At 37.1% G+C, this 22,846-nt stretch overlaps 1 protein-coding gene across 1 annotated transcript; it reads right to left on the minus strand.

The window, feature by feature from the left end:
• Positions 1 to 338: 338 nt before the first annotated feature.
• On the minus strand, positions 339 to 10,239 carry LOC144434966 (7-dehydrocholesterol reductase-like). The gene is made up of 5 exons (XM_078123496.1): positions 10,153 to 10,239; positions 6,037 to 6,172; positions 5,051 to 5,270; positions 3,901 to 4,539; positions 339 to 3,290 (listed from the first exon to the last, which is right to left on the minus strand). The coding sequence occupies exons 2-5, from the start codon at positions 6,162 to 6,164 to the stop codon at positions 2,826 to 2,828; spliced, it is 1,452 nt and encodes a 483-aa protein (XP_077979622.1). The 5' UTR covers positions 6,165 to 6,172; positions 10,153 to 10,239; the 3' UTR covers positions 339 to 2,825.
• Between the last annotated feature and the right edge of the window lie 12,607 nt (positions 10,240 to 22,846).

The following is a 22,846-nucleotide window of genomic DNA, read 5'->3' on the forward strand; positions in this document are numbered from 1 at the left end:
ATGCAATGATTTTTGTGAAATGTTATTTCATTTTATCATGTTTTTTCAGAAGTTATAAGATAACATCTCCATTTCCTTGACGATGATAAAGAACATCTGGTAAGGCTAGCAACCAATCATAGCTCACAAAGATCACAGATTTTTGAAATGTATTTTATCAGTGATTCTTAATTGCCATGAGTGTCAAAAAATAACTAACATTGAGCTAGGCAAGCATTGTTCCCTAGATATCCAATACATTAAATTCATTTTATTCACACACACACACACACACACACACACACACACACACACACACACACACACACACACACACACACACACACACACACAAAAAAAAAAAAAAAAACCCCAATTTTTCTTTACAGCAGAAACATATTTCAAATACACCTGATTCATAGGAAACAAGAAATATATTAACTTTGGGCAGGAAATAAATCTGAGAATTCATTTCATGGACATAAAAAAAACAAGAAATTTACAGAACAAAATATTGCTGCACCAGCTGCAACTAGAAAAACAATTTGAGACTGTTTTGTTAGATGTACATGTAATGACATAATTATAATATCATACACCCTGAACGGTATTGAATTACATGTGGGTAAACATACTTGTGTAGTACTACACATAGTATATGGTGCAATATATCCAATCAAACTGATTTCTCGATCTGTACCCAACAAATCGGCATTCTCAATGACACACATTTTTAATTTGTTATTTACACAACTCATGGATAAAATCAACATCTACATAACATGTACAATATATAATTATTGGAATTTTAACAACTTTCGGTGAATATATTGTTGGTTGGGCTGACTGAAAAACTGATTGAAAAACTAATTATTTCAGTTACGGCTAGTGCAGCTTTAGTAACGTAACACTTAATGGGATATATCTTGGACCTGGATATATCGATGTTTTCTAAACTGAATGCCTTCCATTGTTTTTAAACCTACAACTGTAGATGATGTTTATCAGAACTTCTTGAAATCAGCGCCATGTCGCGCCATCCTCACCTGCCTGCTCTATCCATGAAAGAGGTTGACCGATGTGTGAGGGCGCCCCATCACAGTATACTTTACACACTACCTCATAGAAACTAATACTGTGTATAGCCTAGAGACTAGGTGAGGTCACTATCACAGAATACCTGTTTAAATGATATTCTGTGACAATGACCATGACAATTAAGTGTCTGGGCTTTGCTGCATTAGAAATACTACCATCAATAAGGTATGATGTGTGAAAACAGCCTGTATGTCTCTTTGCATTGACATCAAATAAATATACTGTAAATTTTTTTCCATTACTTTAACAGCCATACACTTGAAGGACTAATGCTACAACATTACTTCAGTCACCTATCCTAACTGCCATTTTGTTTTGTTTTTCCATTTTCGAATGACCTTCCAACATATCATTCAAAACTCAAAATGGCAATTAAATAGGATAGCTGAAATAGTGTAGTGGTGTTAGTCCTTCAAGACAACTGGCAGGAAAGTCATTAGTTGTCATTGTATGTCAAATATCACTTGGTATCTATACTGGTTGATCTTGACTCTGTCCTCTCAACAGGAATACGAATTTAACATCTTAATTAAAATGAACTGCTGGCTAGAAACCAGGCACAAATTCTCACTGGATTTTAAATCTATCCATCAAATGATATCAGGAGCATCCCAATTCGACATAAATATTAACAAATTGGCATAGGTTGACAGAATCAGCCAATCGCAAGAGGAAACATTTGCTGAGTCATGTATATCAAATCACACTATGACCAGAGAGTATACAACTGGGTTGAGCCATTGCTATTTGCAATGGTCATCTAATTTTAGACTTGACTCCTGCACCACAGTTCAAAGTCCTACGTATGTGTCGAAACAGTCAAGATCAATCTAGATTGATTGTGGGAGGGGTTTGCCGATGTGTGAGGGTGCCCCGTCATGGCATACCTTGACTAAGATCCAGCAATCATACCAGCAATCATACAAAGCTAATACCAAATATGGCAGTTTAATGACGATTTCTTTCTAAAATGAGGGAGCATTCTCTCTATTATCAATATACTGGCATAAAAATGAACAACACTGACACAAAATATTGATTGTTGAAATATTTGGGTAAGTAAATAAGTAAATAATATACAGGCGGGGTTATGAAATTGTGTTTTGATCACTCATGACAGTCACGAACCATTAGCGGTCCAAGTGCAACAAACCCGCGGGCTTGCCTGGCGAAAACGGGTGTCATAAAAGTTGTTTGCATCTCTAAAGCTGTTTGTAGCGTTACTTATAATAGCCTAATAAATTGATAACAACTGATATAAGACGAAGATAAGGTTTGCCTCAATTGCAGTCCATGCAGACGGCCAAATAGAGGTTTTACAGCTGTTTACTTGTGTTATGTAAGAGCCCATCATCACATGTGTAAATATTGGTACTCTTTGATAACATGTCCACTTGCTTGGCTAATGGCTTGTCCCAGTAATGTGTCATGGGATAAAGATTACTAAAAATTGAAATTAGATTAAGATTATTTGACAGATTAGTTTTATTATTGTGAGTGTGTCTATTTCATGTACATATGTACCACACAACAGTTCTAAATTTGATCTGTTATATCACACTTTCCTGATCATTTACTGCTAGGGAGATCATACACTGGCCAGAAAGTTTACTCTCGTTTCAGAAAAGTTATTAACTTTTCACAAGAAAAATTGTGGTTTTTTACAAGGGTAGGAATGTTTTTAGCTTTACCGAAAAGTTAAGTGTGTCACAACAATCCTAAAATAAAAGTCAGTATGACTGAGAGTTCTAAAATATACCTGGCAGTAACCTGTAGCGTACCCGGGATATGTACCGATCCCAGTCTTTCCCATATTTACACCTGCACCGATGTTCATCACGTAAACACCTGTGCACCAGTAAAATGGTCATGAACACAATATAGAAATATGGCAGCACATGACCGAAGCCAGTAGCCAGGCAGTACGACAAGGATCCCATCAAATCACCGGTGTAGTTCATGTGACGAGCAACACCCCACCATCCTGATAACAATAGCTTGTTTTGTCGCTTCTTACCATCCGATGAAATATAGCTGCATTGGATAAACTCTGGTGTCTTACCCCAGATGATGCAGTCTCCGTCGTTGCTGCGGAAGTAATCTTTCTGGAAATTGACATCCCGGAATATGTAATAGCCGGCTAATCCAAGGGTGAGAACTACACAACAATGTATAGCAGATAACTCCACTGGGTTATATACCAGATACAAACTCTGTGAAATTGCAAAAATAAATAAATATTTATTATCAACGTACTATGTACCAATTCAACTACCTGGAAGCTACAATTATCTGTTCTGGACTACTCGACTCCTTTAATCACAGCATAATCAGTCTCAATCTGCAACTATGCCCTCTAGTGGCTGAGGGTGAAGAATGAAGGCTAGAGGTTCGGTCGAAACTTTTCGTAATGCTTTGAATTTTTAGTTGTGTGAAATTGGCCCTGTGCAAACAACTTTCAGCATGAATAATATTAGTTTTAATTGTACACAAGTCAAACATTTGCTGATGACAAAATATAAGTAACTAATACAAGGAATAAACTTGAGGTTGGGTCATTTTCAGTGTATGTGTGTCCTTTGCCAAATTGACAACAGACAATATCTTGTGACGCACCAATGATTTGGTGTTTCTCTAAGTGACAATGTAAATCAAAATTTAAATAAATGCTACAATAATTGTAAAACTTGATGTATACTGAACAATATGAAGGATTTTTTTTTATAGAAATTGTTTTAAATTAGATCTATGTATGAAATGAGAGGGTAAGGAGACCTCATTTCAATGTGCATAGTGCATAAATTCATCATACATTTTCCTTACCTGTAGTGTATACATATATGGCAGCCATACACAGTCTCCCCAACCAAGGTACCATCCAAAATGATCATGACAGATATCAATAGTATGCAGGTACCAGGATTCATTCCAGAAGTAATCTACCACATAGATTGCCTGGAGAACATTCACTAAAAGCATGGAATTGGTCACTGTTCCGTACAATTCATACTGTTTCCACGCACAGGAAAGATTAATTAAGGTCCATGCCACAATTCCGGGGCGTCCATTGAAGAATAACTTAAAATCAAACCATTTGCCAATTCTAGGGTTCAGCTCTATCCCCATCATGTAATCATAAAATATATTGTTGCTGAATTTCCGGTCTTCGGCGCTAGTTGGAAAGAAGTATGCCTTAACCATGACAAATACAGCAACTATATTTCCTACTATGTTGGCTACCCAAAGTAGACCACCCCAGTTGTCAAAAATGATGGTTGGAGAGAATAACTTGAAGTAAAAAGCATTTGCAAACCAAAATGCATGAGACAGAAACCATGCTTGAAGGCCATTCACTAAATACCACATTTGATTGCCTGCCGGTGTGACTGCACCAAGGCGGACTCCACCTTTGTAGCTGGGTAGTATGTAATGTAAGACATCAGGAGTGTGGTACAGAATTATCTGGTGATTAAACAAAGACAGGGTAAGAGTGAAACACTGGAGGTGATAAACGAATGAGAACAAATCCTTCACATGAAAATGAAAAGTTCCGCACACAGATATCTGAAGTATGAGAACTTAGAACTATGCTCTTACGGTTAATTCTGAAATGTCACCTACGGTATTGTCTACATTTTTTGGACTGAGGATATAAGTTATCTAATCAAGTATTTTTTTTACAGAGATACCTTATGTATTTGCCTGTCTATACTGCTCATCTGTGTTTCGGCAGCTATCAAAGTCACAGATCAGCACCGTAGACATCCTAGAAATGTATTCAATTCAATTCAATTCAATTCAATCTGAGCATGATAGCGTTCGAAGTTCAAACATTGTATGATTCATATGTGCAGTTGAAGAATATTTTGCGCTATCACAATCATTGTGCTGTGTTCACTATACTAGTATATCATAATTAGTCCACTTATGGTAGAAAAATTGACAACAGAAAAACAGTAGGAGGGTAACTAACCTGGAATGTGAGCCATGTTAATCCAACCTTCCATGCTTGCAGGGTCATACTGGGTACTTTCATCCACAAGTCATAAAGTGATTTACCATTGTATAAATCTACTATAGGCCCACCGAGTGCACATTGGTAATTGTCACAGGAGACAAAGAAATAAAACACAAGCACTGGGGCAAATAACAACAATCCTAAAATACTAAGATATGAAAACAGGTCCACTTCCCTGTAGCAAATAGAAAATTGACACATATTAGTCTAAGGGTAAAACTGATGCAGTCAATAAACTTGTCTATTCTTGCTGAAAGATTTGGAATTTTTTAGTACACACATATACTGAAAATGTTATCAAACCATTTACATATACCTGAATATCAGTTTTGACTTATTTCAATAGCAAGCAATGATTTAGGATGTTTCAGTAAGTAGACTAATACAAACTTACTTCACCAAAAAAACAGAATGATAATACCCCTTTGAGAATAGAAGATAACTTTCATTCTTTATGTATACTATAAATTATACTGTACTATAATAATGTATGTATGTATGTATGTATGTATGTATGTATGTATGTATGTATGTATGTATGTATGTACGTACGTACGTACGTACGTACGTACGTACGTACGTACTTACATATATAATATAAAATATAGATTGTTGTGTATGTGTGTGTGTGCATGTGTGTGTGCATGTGTGTGTGTGTGTGTGTGTGTGCATGTGTGTGTGTGCATGTGTGTGTGAACATCATGAAATAAAAGTTAACATTTTTTTAGATTGTGAAATACAACTTATGAAAAGAAGCAATACGTGAAGTGCCTGCAAGTAACTTCTCAGCTCCTAGCTGTACATATTTTCACGATGTGGCATTGACATTAACACTAGTTTCTTCACAGAGGATGTCAAGTTAAAGTTATTGTCAACGTAGGCTACCCTAGGAGTCAAGCAGTTTTAGCACTTTTGAATGTTCCCTGAATGGCTTCACATACCATGCACGTCCCCATTCACCAGGCTTTTGGTCTCCTGCCTCTCCCATTTGTCCGTTAGTTTGACTGCCGTCAACTACCCGTGTTTCCGATGATTGCTGGGACCGCATTGCTCTCCTTGTTTGTGCCATTTGTAATTCTACAGGAATAAATTAGATGAAATGAAACAATTATAAATTATAATCAGCAATATAGTAATGGACTAAAACATGCACATGAGTAACATTTCGGCATTGCAAGGTATATGTGTGCACTGGAGGTAATAAAGGGGACATCATACATGTATGAAATTATTTCAAGGACTTGCAATTATGCGCCAAGTATGGTATACATAACACCAACAAAATTTACTGGTCACAAACAGAACGAGGTTCTCAAACCTTGGATTACTGACAATTGAATGTAACATTTCTAGTTACTTACAATGCCTGACACTAAATAAACGTTTTAGGTTATTTGTATTGCCTATTGTCTGCAGAAAAGTGTTTGTTTAAGCCCTCCTTCATGAATTCCATTTACAGCAGGGAGTGTGTGACAAAGATTTGCAAACCACAGGTAACACATTGGGTGACTGAGTATTTGGTTAGCTTTACATTGTTTCTTATTTGTAATACCATTGTAACTCAGGTAGAATTTTACATGTACCTACTTTCGCACACCGGCATTGGTAAGACTTCCCATCGGGCCCCCTCAACATTTAAAATCATAACATACACAAAGGCATGAGATTAGCTGGGTTACATAGGTTGTGTGGTTCGGTTAACTAAATTTAGATTTTATCTATTTTTATATAATTGTGAGCCAACATATAGGTCTTTCCCAGACATTAATGACAACTGTACATAGTAATTAGACCTGTATCTACCCACTATCTATTATGTAATAATTCATGTTACTAGTATCTTTCAATTGTACAAGCACCAGTCTATTTTAGTATCTCAGATACAAGTTGTATATTCAGTATATAGCAGTATCCATCATTGAACTTCATGAGACCCCCCCCTTAGATTCATGAACACTTATTCAAAGGTTGAGAGGTGGAAATTCCACCTTTTATCTTATCTTTAAGACTGAATTAGGTGATTTAATATTTGAGGAGCCTCTGGCCAAAGTGCCAACTGACAATTAGCAGCAATGTTATTGTTATTAACATTAACATTATTTCAGGAAAAAATCAGAAAGAACACAAAATGCTCAATATATCCCATAGCTTAAACAGACTAAAAAAAAATAATAAATAAAACATGTAGACAAAAAGAGAATGTTGTAACTAGCAGATCTCATGAAAGCATCATACATATTTCATAATGGTATTCTTGATTTCCATTTCATCGGAAAGTGTACAACAAATTTATGTCAACAATTAACAAAGGATGGGAAACCATGTGCAGTTGAGTTGTTGGAACTAAACCCTACAAGTGTAGTGTTTCCTTTGAATTTGGCCTAATCTCTCAGCAATGCAATATAGCAACTATCAATGGTCATTTTAGGTCATTTTAATTTGTATTCTATTTGCTGATCTCAACTTGAAGGACACTGACAGACATTATTAACTTGCTTGTCACAAGTTATATAAAAATGTTGGGTTTTTTACTTGAAGTTGTGTGTGTGAATATTTATGCTACACTAATGAGTGTCACTGCACACTGAGATATCCAAAAGAGATGAAATTTCGGGCATGACACTTACATCATTACACTTCAATGTGAATGAGGTGTGCCATGCATTGCGCTGTTCCTGCTAGTTTACATACCCCCTCTTTCCCCATCACACCATATGGCTGTTTGTTTACAAGCAGTACCCTCCCTGTGGGAATTCAATTTATGAACACCTTATCGCAACTATATCATACACTAATATAAACTTTCACTTCATACACTTAAGTCATTAATTATCCAGTCACTAAATTTACAACACTGCTGCAATTTTTTTCAGAATTTCATAAATGTATTTATCTTTCAGACATTAAATCATGTTTCAAGGAATGAAAAAAAGTCTCCTTACTCTATGATCATACCCAGGAGATAGGGTAGTTTAATGTCTAAAGTGAATGGTTCCTTCTACTTTGTAAAACTATCCTGATTTTGGACAACCATGAGTGGTCATCTGAAATCATGCTGACCTTGTTCTGCATATGAATGTACACTATTCCCACTCTTCTACCACTCTATTTGTAAATGAAAACCCTACAGAAGATGTATAAATGTAAATAGGTGCTAATTACTTTAACAATTATGTGGTTGACAGCAAATGATTTGGTACTTAATCAACCCTGGATTAAAGCAAGATAGCTGAGATAATGATGGCATTAGTTTTGATTGAGTTTTTGAGCTTTTTTTTTTTCCTTTTGTGGGTTTAATGCAAACTAACTTTACAATTCCAGCTGTACACACTCAAATATGCGATGCAGATGTTAGATTGCTAAATTATGCCTTACCTGACCAAAAAAAAATCAAATCAGAAATCTAATTTTTTGGCAGGTGCGACATAATTTGGCAGAAATCCCCCCCCCCCCCACCACCACCACCACCACCACCACCACTAGTGGGATGTAGCTCTGCATTATGCAGTCTATATGAGTTTGCAAAGTTGAGTGCAAACCCAGGAATGATAAAAAGCTACAAACCAAAAACTCAAAAAACTAACACTACAATTATTGCAGCAAGTCTCATGGATGCTTGATTCATGACCGCCATTGACCTCTGCAATACCAGCAAGAGATATTATACAATCAAGACACAATGGCATTCGTTGGAGATTGTCCTTATCTGTGAACTTTGAGTTTCAATTAATTAATTAATTAATTAATACATTTCATCCTTAACTTGCTATAGTACAAACATGTTGCTGCTCATCTTTGTAAATACATATGCTAGCTACACTAAACCAACAAAGTTGTTTATTTAAAAACAAGGTGTTAAGTGATGAGTCAACAAAGCAAGGTCATTTGTCAGACAACACAGGTAATCAATACAAACTGGTACTTAAGACACAGATATTGAATTCAAATTCAAATTCATTTGTATTTTGTCTTGTAAATTTGACTGAAATTCAGCTAACTTTTTTTGTTTAACATAACATATTTTTGTATGTGACTTTTAAACATGTGCAAGTGTTCGTTTGGAGGGTTTTTTGTTGTTGTTTTTTTTTCGTCTGGGTTTCTCCATCCATACCATGATTTAATGTATTTCCAATCCATTTTTGTACAGTAGACAGTTACTCAGAACTTAACTGAGCTCAGATCAACAATACAAATAGTCCTTCTGATTTCCTACAAAGAAAGGCAGCTGATGACGAAAACTGATTGACAAAAAATATTAAAAGTTATAAAGAAAGAATACAGTATACCTAATAGTTTTGGCTTCTGACATTGTTTTTTAAAAAACTGGCTTGTGATGAAGTTTGTACATTACCATGGCAATGGAATTTCTCTCAATTTTTTAAGTATAACATAAGATTATACTAAATATGGTAATTACATCTTTAGCAACAACACATTTTAATAGATTATCAATTATCACAAGGGTACGTACGTACGTTTATACGTCCCTGGTTTTACGGACTAGGTATCACTGAACAAACGACGATTTGTTTGCTACACGTTACTTCAAGTGCTCATTTAAAGGTCCGAAGGTAACCAGTCCTTTATTATCACTTCCCCTATTAATTAAAAGTCTAATAGTCACGTGGGCTAGTTACGTCTATCACGACGTGACCTACATCAGCTCATTGCATCGGAACATGTTTTCTCTTTGGCAAGCATAATTATATCAAACACAATGATGTATGGCGGGTCCCTATTGAACTCTGAACCCAAATAATAAACGCTTATCGCATTCATACCTTCGTTTTTTAATGTACGTACATGAGGGGTGTGCGTGATAATATAAATCCCATGTATACTGTCGTGCCACTTTTTCTCTATTGTACCACGACCATGACCAAGCTCCACACAATGTGACCTTTTTTTTAAAGTACTGTCTCCAGTACAACAGCGGCTGTAGCCGGTCGACTAGTCAATCGCTGGAAGAAAACACTAGCATAAATTGCACTCCGAAGAAACAGAACACGACATTCATTGAGACGAGTTCATGCACTTGGATTTCAACAACTACTTACCTATATTATACCGTTATATTCCTTTCACACATATGCACATGTCGTGCCCACACTCACACAAAACAAAAGGAGTGTCGTCGGATCACCGGCAATACTTTCTCTCTCTCACGCATGCGTCTGCTACTCATTAACATATCTAATAGCGAATCTTGTTACGTGCATGATGGCGTGATCGAAACTCAATACATGCAATGGATGACGTGACCTATAATAAGCTTATGGGCACGTCTACTTGATTTTACACAATGAGGCGAGATTTTACAGTGTGGAAATGTGCATGGCTTGTATTTCAAGCTATTGTTTTTTTTATTCCTGCTTTCGGACGGTTCACGTCGTTTCACTCAACAAGAAAGAAGGACGACTTACTCCATACATTATGCAAGCAGAACTATGCCTATGGTTTTTTCACATACAATGTGTATGATTTTTTCTGAAAATGATGATTCCGCATCCATCGGCAGAAGTCACAACTGTGTCGTACATCAACACACCACCGGCTCCCTTCAAATGTACACTTAAATGTAACACAACTGTATCCTTAAAATTCATTATGTGAGATACCCCCCCCCCCCCGCGTGGGACCCATCCCCTTACAATAACTATCCTGTATATACCTGGGGATATACCTACTACCCACTACCTTGTAGGCTGGTGACAGGTGACAGGAAAAGGTATTTAGGCTGGGATCAGCATTTACGGAAGGGGGGGGGGGGTCCTGGAGAGAAATTATTTTGGTCAAAACTTTTTTTTTCGCAGCTCCCTCCCCCCTTTGCGCTCTCAAAAAAATTCATGACCCCCCCCCCCCCCCCGTGAAGCAAAGAATTTTCGTAACCCCCCCCCCCTCCCGCTCCACTTCAGGGTGGAAATCAACTTCAGCGTCCATACATAACAATTAGAGATACTTAGCCGGCAGGGTTTTCTCTTTCAATCTTGATTCTGGGGAGAAACAACATCACCCATGATAGCTAGTGGTGGTGGTGGTGGGGGGGGGGGGGTCCCCCTCCCATTGTAAGCACTTTTTAAAATAAGGGCATACTTAACGGAGGTCATTTAGTGGCATCAAATTTCATACCATACACATTATCGAAAGCCATAGAGTACTTGAAAATTGTCTTCAATACCCCAATTTTACTTTGAGTAACAATCGGTTTCGTAACAGTTCAAAGTGCAGGAAACTTACAGTAAGAGATCGTTAGATAAGTTGGTGACATTTCGCAAGAGTTTACAACAACTAGAAAAAAAAGTGGGATGTTGAACCTCGCATGTTTACGTTGCAGCATGCGGTCTGTCATATTAAGAATAATGAAAAATTTGCTAGATATAACTAAAAAAAATATACACACTGGCCACTAGGACAAGAAGAATACAAGATAATGAAGACAACCTGTTGAACAGAAGTACAATTAACGTTTGCTGCACGAAAATATGTGTTGAATAAAGTATTACATACTTCAGGAGATTTGTACAAGTGCGTGCTGTGTATGCTTGACTGGCGCGGCTGTCATTGACGAAAACGAAAGAATTTGAATTTTCGCCACTTGGACTTTTTTGCCAAGTTCTATGGAATAAGGAAATGAATTAGCCGGGCTTTTCATTTTTACCACCAAATAAATCATTTCGTATGTCTGCACATATAGATGAAAAACATGTTTTGTACAGATATTTGACTTACAATAAAAACAGTTAGTTTTAGAACAAATCTACGCAGACATTATGGTGTATATATTCATTCCGTAAAAAATACTAAGTATGGTGAATACAAAGTCCAGTGATGTTGTTGAAAGCTATTCATTTTGTGGTCGATCGTGCCGATGTGTGTGTGACACATATAACGCTGGAAATAACATTGCACAGCGCATGTGACCGTTGGTGGCGTATATCACACCGTCATGATTGACTACTACGTCGATCCTCACAGACCGGTAACTCAATTTGTAACGGTTTACTGACTGACAAGGGGTGTTTTGAAGTCCAGATATTTGTATGCTTATGTTCTAAAGGATGTGATTCACACTGAATTCTGTAATGTGGCGTTCCTCTTCTTCTTTTTCTAAGAGCAGTATGAACTGTCAGTTAAAGTATGCATGAAGCCATAGACAAGTAAGAAATGTGTCTGTGATGAAACACACCGCTTTAACTTCTAGGGTATTGTAACGAGTGTCTTAGAAACGAAATGTTACCTTCAGGGATACTTTGCATGTTCCAAAAACCACATATCATCACAAGCTGTATTGAGACTTTCATGATCAAATCAAGACTAAAAGACATAACTTTCTAGAAAGCTTATTTGCACATGTAACGGTATTTATTGTCAAACGCCAGTGAACATTGCTTGCGGATACTACTAGGCGCTATATAAACCCATTGTCATTATCATTATCATTATCATTATCATTATCATTATCATTATCTAATCAATTGGGTAATATCCTTCCCTCACACTTCAAATGAAGAGGTTAATTTTTAGGACGAAATACACTAACGTGGTTTAAATTACTCTCCTACAGTTTTAAGTAAATTTTCGTTAAAAAAAATATGTATACGCAATTACATGCATGGGTACGATTCCCTCGTTACTGTCACAGTAGTGAGTTTTGTGTATAACCTTATATAGAATATAATCATCCGGGACTTTCTCACAATTCAGTAAAAACGGCTACCGTTTACTCAATATGTCAAGCAAATGAATATTCCCCTTTGAACCTTGATAATATTGTCTTGTTGGCCTCACAAAACAAGTTTTAGCACCTTGTTGCAACATGGTCGCTACATGCACTCGGGGCTCTCTGTTAGGGTGAGGTTTTTTTTTTTTTTGTTTCTCATCTCCAATGGAATAGTCAGGCGGGTCGGGCGGGCGAAATAAAAAAAAAAGGGGGGCAAGAAAAAAAAATGTATTTTTTCAGTTCTATTCTCTGTCCTTTCTGTCCTGTTAGTCTCTATACAACTTCATTTCTCTTCTCTTTATTGATTTCCTTGTTACAAGTCTCTTTCCTTCATTTTAGCAAGGTTGACAAGTCTGTAGAACAACTTTGTAAGAAGATGATTAAATACTTATCATCCTGATGGGTGTATATCTGTAGCCATGAACTATTGTGTGATTTTATCAGGAGTACTAATACATTCGTCCTATTAATCAAAGTGGCATTGCCATCGCTAACAATGTTTTCAAGTTATCCAATTTGAACTTTAGTGTGTAACTTTTTGAAACACGTACGTGATTGTCACTGATCAGTGTGCTTGATGAATTTTCATTTATATATATCATTACTTCTATGAAACATTTTTCTTCAGTGTGAACTTGTCAAAATAATCCACCAGATAACATGTCAAGCATTTCTAGAACTCAGAACCCCTTTGGGATTTACTGTTTAAAAGTAATTAAAAGTAATAATGTAAACATTGGAATGTCTTCAAAGGTCATGCATGTCATGGGTCATGAAACGGCTATGGAGTCGGTCATTTCCCAGATAATACAACTGATTTAAAGCTAAAAACTGGTCAAGAAATTTGGAATGCAGTATGACTTTTACCAATTTTAAGCATAATTTTGAAAATGATGGAAATATTCTGAGCTATTATTGCATTGCAACAAAATGTACCGCGTGACAGTATTAATTTTGAGCCCTGTCCCTCATCAAACCTCAACGGCTTCTGCCATGATGAAAGACACATGCTGCTCTGACGTAACAAAGGGGTTGGGTGGGTGGGTGGGTGAGAGGGGGGGGGGGTTAGACGGTGGTGTTCTGCCAAGGTTTCCAACAAGTGGGGACACAGGCCCCTTAGTTCCAAAAAGTGGTGTCATTTGACAGGGAGTGGGGTCAATTATTATTGTTTATGAAATATTCATATAAATTATCTCAGACCACTATAGAGATACTGTGGTCTGAGATATTCCATTACGTATAGACCATTAACTAACAACATAAAAAAATTCCATTCATAATAACAGTTCCCAGTGCTAAAATTTATAATTCCTTTTTTTCAGACAAGGACAATGACCAACTTCAAAATAAGTCACAGTGAACATATGATTGAATAAAAACTTTGAGAATTCCTAAACTTGTAACCACTTGTTTCATTTTTAAAATTGTTAGTACACTGCTGTGTTTATCATTCCCTCTTCAAATTCATGACATTTTGAAGAAAAAAAATCCCTGACTTTAAAAAGTACCAAATGTGAACGAAAAACTTACAAATAATAGTCAAACAAACTTTAAAATAATTTATTTTTTATTAATTAACCGTTACTGGCTGTGTATCATGATTTGGTCCTGCTATATCAAATGACAGCATAGTTACGTACCGTAAACTTGCAATGATACGGAAAGCTGACATTAGGTGTCCTTGAAACTCAGAACTTGAATCTTTAACTAAAACTATCAACAAAGTCAAAGTTGGGATGCTCTGTAAATATTACATTAATTTTTTTCTGATTTGCACAACAAGTTCGTTCTTCATGTCTGACCGGGCGCACATGCATCGGCCGTCTATAGTGGCCATGCCAGTGATTACGCATTGATTCAGTGCCCAACATTCACGTGTCACTAGCACTGTCAACATCATGCAACACGATCCCCTAACACAGCTTTTTCGGAATCAAAATACACATGTACTCATCTAATTTAACCCATCAACAAATGAAAATCACAACCTGTCCCATAAATTTGGTTCACGAAGGCTTCTGAGCTGTGGCATGGCAGATGTTCCGGTAGCAAGTTCAGTGTTTCGCACACGTCAGTGATTAGGTCAGAGGTCACGACAGTGGACAGTAGACAAAAAACATGTGACGAGAGACGTCCATTTCGACGTCTCATCTAATCCCTCTAATGTTTTAATTTGTAGATTAAGTTTATCAAAGTTGATCTTTTTGTGGCATTTTTTATGTTAACAATAGAACTGCGCGTTGTCACTGTATCTTATATGATGTTTCGCAGTCAGTATACTTCTTGTGGGATTCACGTCGAGTCAGAGCCTGGCCTGGTCCGGCCGTGGACTTAGATAATTTTGATGTCTGCCGTAAAATGAATGCGCCAAAGCGACGCAAGGTGGGAAAATTATTGCTTCATTTGTAATTTTAGGGGGCCAATGTCGCAAGGTCGTGGCCTCGGCAGAACTGGCCTAAGACGCCATGGGGAACCTTACATTTTTGCTGTGCTCAGGGGTCGGTCGGAAATAAAAAAACTTTTTTTTTTCTAATGTCGGAGCTGCAAATTAGGGTCGGTCGGGAGATGAGAAACAGAAAAATAAAAAGGGCCGCCCTTATACAATAGCACACTGCGCCCTCATAGAGGTAAGTTTTGTTTGCGGTATATATACTCCACACGTGTTTGTATGTACATGTATGAGACTTAAATCTACTATTAATGCATATCTGACATGGAAATGTGAAGTTTACTGTTTTAATATCCAAAAAGAGATGAAATTGATCAATGGTACATTCAGTTAATGACTAGAAGAACTATATATTCTAAAAATAAATTTGGACATATTCATCGAACAATGCTGAATCCAACTATGAGAACCGCGGTTTCTGAATCTCAAAAACAAAATTAAATGCTTTGTTTTCAATATATAGTTTACTTTAATATCCTGTGTTTATTATGAAAAAAAAAGAAATAAAATACCTTACGTTTCTTTTTCTCTCGTAAAATCAGTCATTATTTTGGACACGACTGTCTGACAAGCTACACTTGAAATGAAATGCTGAAGTAAAACACTAATCTTAAAACGGATGACTGTGATCATGAGTTGATATGTGGATGTAATTTCCTAACCATTATATAACATTGTAATGAGTTTAGCTTCATACGATGATTTTCTAGATGTTGTTATACACCATTGTATCGCCTTGCAGTCGCTGTCTGCACATCCAAAAGAGTGTTATTACACACCATTGTGTTCTCCAGTCACTGTCTGCTCATCCAAGAGACTAGTCTGGAAAAAATGAAAAGACGGAAGATAGATTGAATGGTGATCACCACGTACTAATATTAACTGATTACTTCGTTGGTGATTTGGGGACATGCATGTGATGTATTGAACGTAATACAGCTGACGACATCAGACCATGAACGACTGGACCGGCCCTGTTAAAAACAGCAGGGAAAGTAAACAACTAAATTGGATTAATAACACTTGACCCAGCATGTTGGAAGTACAGAGACTTATATTACATTTTTGATCATTTGAGAAGAATAGCTGTATGGCCGCTTTACATAATAGTTCACATATGTCCACAAATAAATTTGATGTAATACCCTGGCATTTCATGCACACATAAAGAGGCCATAAAACTGTTCTTATCAAACCATGAAATGTAATACAGGACTCTTCTGTTCCAACCTTGTGTGCCAAGTATTATTAATCCAATCCATTTGTTTACTTTCCTAAGCTTGTTTCTAACCGGTTCCGTTCGTGTACGGTCTGATGTCGGCCGTTGTATCAGAATGATACGACACGACACAGCTGTGACGTCAGTACATAACATTTGATCACGTGACCTAACTGTTACCCGCCCGTGTGATCAATGTGGTGCATTCAGATCAACAATTCGTTTGGATATTTTTGTCACGGGCAGCAGTGGCACATGCAGTCTTTGTAGTCGTCCATGCAGACATTATAGACCCTGTCATGTATTTTGACGCGAAAGTTAACTAATCTTGTGTATGCCTGAAGGAGGCGTTTGCTATGGTTTTTGGATAGAGTTTATTCGCTCCTTGAATCCTGAATAGCGTTACGATTTCAAAGTGCTAGTCGTGGTAATTCTAAGTGGTGCCGAGGATGTTACAGTCTGGCTACTCCCTTAATCCTGTAGAACATAAATAATTCTGCGTTATATCTTGGTTGATCAATCAAGAGAGAAGTATCAATTGAGCGGTGTCAAAATCGTTTGTTAAGAGAGGGAAAACACCCAATTAGTCGTCTCAACATTTCAACGGGTACACCGCTGGATCAAAGTGTGATCAACTTATTATCCCTCGCTGTGTACGTAGAAGTTGAAGTACAGAATACAAGCCAGCTGCAGGTAAGTAAGTACGTTCGTTTACTTCTCACCGCAAATTGCACAACAACGTGCTTCGCCCCCCCCCCAGCTCCATCCACACAAGAACAAGTGAGAAACAACAATGGGTAACACAATGAGGACACAGAATTAGAACTTGCAGACAGTGATGAGGTCGACATTGTAAATTATACACGTTTTCAGATAACGAGTCCTCACATGTGAATTGTGACGATATTACACGTCCCGCTTGATTTTTGTCTCAGTCTAACATGCAATTGCAAAATGGCACATATTGGTCGCCAGAAACAAGCATTTTAAGTCGATCATTTCTATCAATTGCGATCTGTACTGAGAAATGTGTGTGAGAACATATTACAAAGTGTGCAAATGGCGATGATAATACAATATGCATCATGGAAGTGCTCAGGCGTACAAGCGGACAATTTGTGTTCTGTAAGATGGTTCCAGCTCAACGATTATCATGGGTATAGATTGCGTTATATTGACGTTCGAACAGGTTAATGGAATGTAGAGTGACTATTCAGTGTAATCATATTATGTAATTCCATTTTTCTTCGTTCAACCTAGGATAATACGAGTGACCTAAGGGGCTTCGTAACTACGAGTCGCTAAACGAGTAGGACAACTCTTAGGTCACGAGTGTTTTCCGGCTGAATGAAGAAAAATAATGGGGAATAGCATAATAATTATTATACTAGCGCCAGTAATATCAATGGAAAATAGGGGAAAGTAATGGCAATTTTGAACGTTTGTCATTTCGAACACACCAGAACCAGTGACGTAGACACGCCTTGTCGTGACATAGAAGACTAGAGTATATCTTCCATATTTTTTGTTCAGCTTGGCTCGTGCATGGTATGTTACTTACGGTCAGCCAACTATATGTAACATTTAGTAAAACCGCATGTTAATTACCTTGGCTAGGAAAGTATCTGTCCAACCAATCTGATTAAAATCTGATGTGGTGAAAGCGGCTAGATGTCTTTATTTATCTCTATTTCTATCATTTTGTGTCGTTTGTTTTGTTCCGGTGATCGCAGTGGGAAGCTTTAAGGCGGCGATCACCAGAACAAAACAAACGACACAAAATGATTAAAATAGAGTTATACAACTACGGTTGGACTGACTTGACCAATCCAGGCCTTGATTTTGGTTGGTTATATGGAGCCATAACCCACTCTTTCTTAGGGGTGTGACCTATATTACGCTCAGCATTCAATTTACATGCAACAAATTACACAAACTTTTGAAAAAGATCCGTTTGAGCCAATCACGCCGTAGTATAAGTAAGACAGACAACTATTTCGGTAGGCTTATATGCCAAAAACTCGGGGCGAAGTCGGGGGCTACGTACCGTACGCCCCCTCGTTTATCGGCACATAACCCTCCCGAACTCGTTGACTATCGATTACGTAAATAATGGCATCTAGCCACTTTCACCATAACAGATTTTTATCAGATTGCTGTCCGACGTGCATGTCCTAACATTCAAGTTGTGGAAGGAACTTCCTGGTTGTATATATAACAAAAAACTACAAATTTTAATATTTTTAAAGAGCATCTGAAGTTTTATTTTTTGAATCCTTTTGATTTCAATGTTGTTGTTTTTTGCCATACTCGCTTTATTTTGTAGATTGTACTGTAAACTTATAGTTATCTTTTGAACTGTTTGTGTTGTATCGTTCATTTATTTTTTTTCCTCGTCATAACAGGGTAACCCATTTATCTATTTAGTAAAAATGTTGATTTATATTAATTTATGTCAACCTTAGTATGCGCATGTACACGCGCGCGCATGAACGTACACACACACACATACATATATATATACATACATACATACATACATACATACATACATACAGAGAGCTAGAGAGAGAGAGAGAGAGAGAGAGAGAGAGAGAGAGTGTGTGTGTGTGTGTGTGTGTGTGTGTGTGTGTGTGTGTGTGTGATGGCTTGAAGTATAGGGAATATATCTTTACTAGTAAAATCCTCTTCGAGACGTATAGAATAGCAAAACGTTATTTCAAAATTGTATCATGTATATCTACGAAAACTTATCAGTACTCGTACACTGTTCACAATCATCATGACAATCTCTCGTGACAGTTTGTTATGACATCAATCGCTGTATATTCTTGTAGCGTTCGTTACAGTGGTGAAAGGTAACGTTCATATAAATCAATTTAAATCATTACTGATGTCATGTATGTAGCAGTGAACTACAGAGGGTCGATTTATCAACAACAGCGGCAATTTCCATGATAAAAGATAAACGTTTTGACATCAACACAGACGAACGAACATGCCATATTTATGCATGTGGCGTCTTGCAGACTCTGCCTAATTTCACGTACGGCAGCAACTAATTACAAACTTGTGCATTTCTCTCTCTCCAATCATTACCCAGTGAGTCCCCGTGGCTATTACGGTGATCAATGTAACTGCTTTAGAGAAATTTCCGATCATAAACGTTGGTTACTATTCAGACTTTAATCTTCATTTTATTTGAGAAGTCTTAGGAGGGTGTATACTGCAATGCATGAATGATTAGAGGGTACTGTATTTGATGGATCAAACGTTCGTAACTATGTAAGTATGCATGCATGACATATATGAATGTACTGAGCGAGTGGATACAGTCTTGGTATTACATATACAGGGTTTTGTTTATGACTACAGGCTTATAGGGGAAAAGCAATCATTTTCTTGTGAACCCTGTAGTCATACAGAGCATCTTACAAACTGACATGATAAGAGAAGGCCAGAAAGAAGATGTAGAACGCAGATGCCTATTAAAGAGCAAAAATTGTATATGGAGATAAATTAATTTCTAAAATAGTGAACTTGTATAGAATATAAAATTGGATTCTCTGAATCAAATTTCTCCGGGGGTGTTAGGGTATGAATAATGATGATGATCAAATATGTGCATTGTGAGATTGTCAAGAAAGGTCAAAGAGGAATTTTGTTAAACTTTAGGGCAAACCATTTTATGATTTCTAATCGCTCAATTGCCAAGAAACAGCAAATCAAAAGTCTTGTTCACCGCTATTCTTTCAGTTGTTACACTGTTAATGGGTTAGATGAACACTGAATATTCACGATTCCTGTGCTTATTTTCTTAAGATAAATAGTTATATGTATGCATCTTCATCTAATATACTTACTGTAAATATCATTCTCTTGATTTACGTTTCTTGTAAACCTGTCTGTCTTTTGAATTGCGTCTCAAATTGGCATAAAAGTTGCACGCAGTCTGGAGTATTTTCCTTATAACTGATCTGGTAGCATGATCTTGAAATCAATTTCACAGTTGGGTAACCAATTAAAAAATTCAAATACATGATGCGCTCAATCTACAAACCTATATCAGCCTTGAACCATTTCGTTCTTTGCAATTTATGGCCGATCAAACTCTGTTTAATAAAAAACCGTCCTTGATATAAAATCCAACTGGGCTTTTAGTAAGAAAATGATATTAAAGTTTGTTTTTTTTAAACATCGCTTTCTCACAGTTTGCTCAAAGGCAAAGCGCAATGCAATTAGTATCCCTTATATGGATCTATAACGGCACATCGGCCCTTTACACTTCTTCAACTACCTGTGGACCATACATTCCATCGCAGCCTCTGTAACTGAATGGGATTACTGTAAGTTGTAAAGAATTCATATTACAACCTCTATCCTACCAGGTCTCCAATTATACAGCTTAATTGACGGGGGCACATGCTTGGTGTCAAATCTTTCGTCAAGGACTTTTATATTAGTCATTCAGAAACAAACGGTATAGGCGAGGCTGAAACTTGCAACTTACACATTCCAAGCCACTCTATCCATTCGACCAGCATGGTTCCACTTGGCACTACTCTCCTTAAGACTGACTGAACACAACACAGTTTGGCGAGCTACATGCCCTGCATTAATTTGTAAGTCTGAAGGTGTTCCTGAGACTGACTTTGATATCTCTGCAAAGTCTCTTGCATTCGGACGAAAATGATTCACCATTCGTTTCGTCTTTCCTGAGATACAATTGAATCTCTTCCTATTACCTTACAAAATTCTAGATTTAAGTAAAATACTCCCAATTCTATATATTTTCACATACCTGCTTATAAGCTGCTTTCACTGAAAGCACCAAGAAGAGAAAAAACACATATACATTCAACTTTGGGATGTTACCCTTTAAATCACACAGTATAATCTTGTCGATTTTATATGTCTGCACTGATATTATATATTGCGGAAAACCTCATCGTTTCAAGGATGTAATATTTATGACTTGCATGCACATTGTTTGTATAGCAGGATTGATATTCACTTTCGACAGAATTACACTATCTGACAAAAGCTTCTAGGGGAATTAATGTAATATCGGAGGAATCGTGAAGGTAATATTAAAGTGATATTCCCTACCTCCTGTTACCTCCATAAAATATACGATGAAATGCTGTTTTCATTAAAGAAATACATTAGCATTTTGTCATCAGGTCAGAGGTCAACTACATGTGAACCATACCGACATGCACCTCAATGTCATGTATTAAAAATATAATTGTACTATAAAACGATTGAAAGTAAATAACCCAGCTATTAATGCAAATGATATTTAAGGACACTTAGTGAGCACTGAGCACTGGAAATTTGTCATTTTGATCTGACACGTTCACTTCATTTCATGAATTATTTTCTACGAGATAACACGATTGTTCATTTATTCGTGCCCTGTTATGTTTCATATATTTGCTGCATACGTAACAGTGCATAACATTTCACTTGTATGTCACCAGTGTAGTGTAAATGGATTAAAATTCACCAAGGAGACTATACTACGGTTGTAAAGGAAACTGATTAGGCACAGCATAGAATCGATATCATGAGGTCCATACAGTGTGATGGATTCATGGTGATATTTTATTCAACGTTTTTGTTTTTGAGATCTCTACGAAAACGTAGACAAGAAAAGAATGCTTGCATAAGTACCAACCAAACAACCTACTAACAATGCACCTACCTACCTATCAATCATATCTTACCCACAGATATTACATACGTACGTGCACGCATGCATGCACGCACGCGCGCACTCGTTCGCGCATACACATACACACATTCTCTCTCTCTCTCTCTCTCTCTCTCTCTCTCTCTCTCTCTCTCTCTCTCTCTCTCTCTCTCTCTCTCTCTCTCTCTCTCTCTCTCTCTCTCTCAGACACGCCTATAAACTGTGATTTCAGACCTGGGACCTAAAATAGACGTCTGGTATATAAAACATGTTTAATCTACTTCAACATTCTGCTCTCGGCGTAAACTAACCATGCGCCATTTCGGATTTGTACAGCTTGATAATCAAACATTATTGGCATGAATTAGCCGAATCAAATCCTATATAAGTTTACGCTTGCTTGCAATCGTTCATGTGACTTCGTATATTAAAACCGATATACATGGAATATTGAATACCCTTAAGGGTTATGTCATTTAGAAAATAGTAAGGGTGTGGATTGAAAGACGCGAACTCGCTTAATAATAGTAATTTTCTTGTATACGCATGCTCTCTCTCTCTCTCTCTCTCTCTCTCTCTCTCTCTCTCTCTCTCTCTCTCTCTCTCTCTCTCTCTCTCTCTCTCTCTCTCTCTCTCTCTCTCTCTCTCTCTCTCTCTCTCTCCGTACG

The sequence above is a fragment of the Glandiceps talaboti genome, chromosome 5 (genome assembly GCF_964340395.1).
Source record: "Glandiceps talaboti chromosome 5, keGlaTala1.1, whole genome shotgun sequence".
NCBI lineage: Eukaryota > Metazoa > Hemichordata > Enteropneusta > Spengelidae > Glandiceps > Glandiceps talaboti.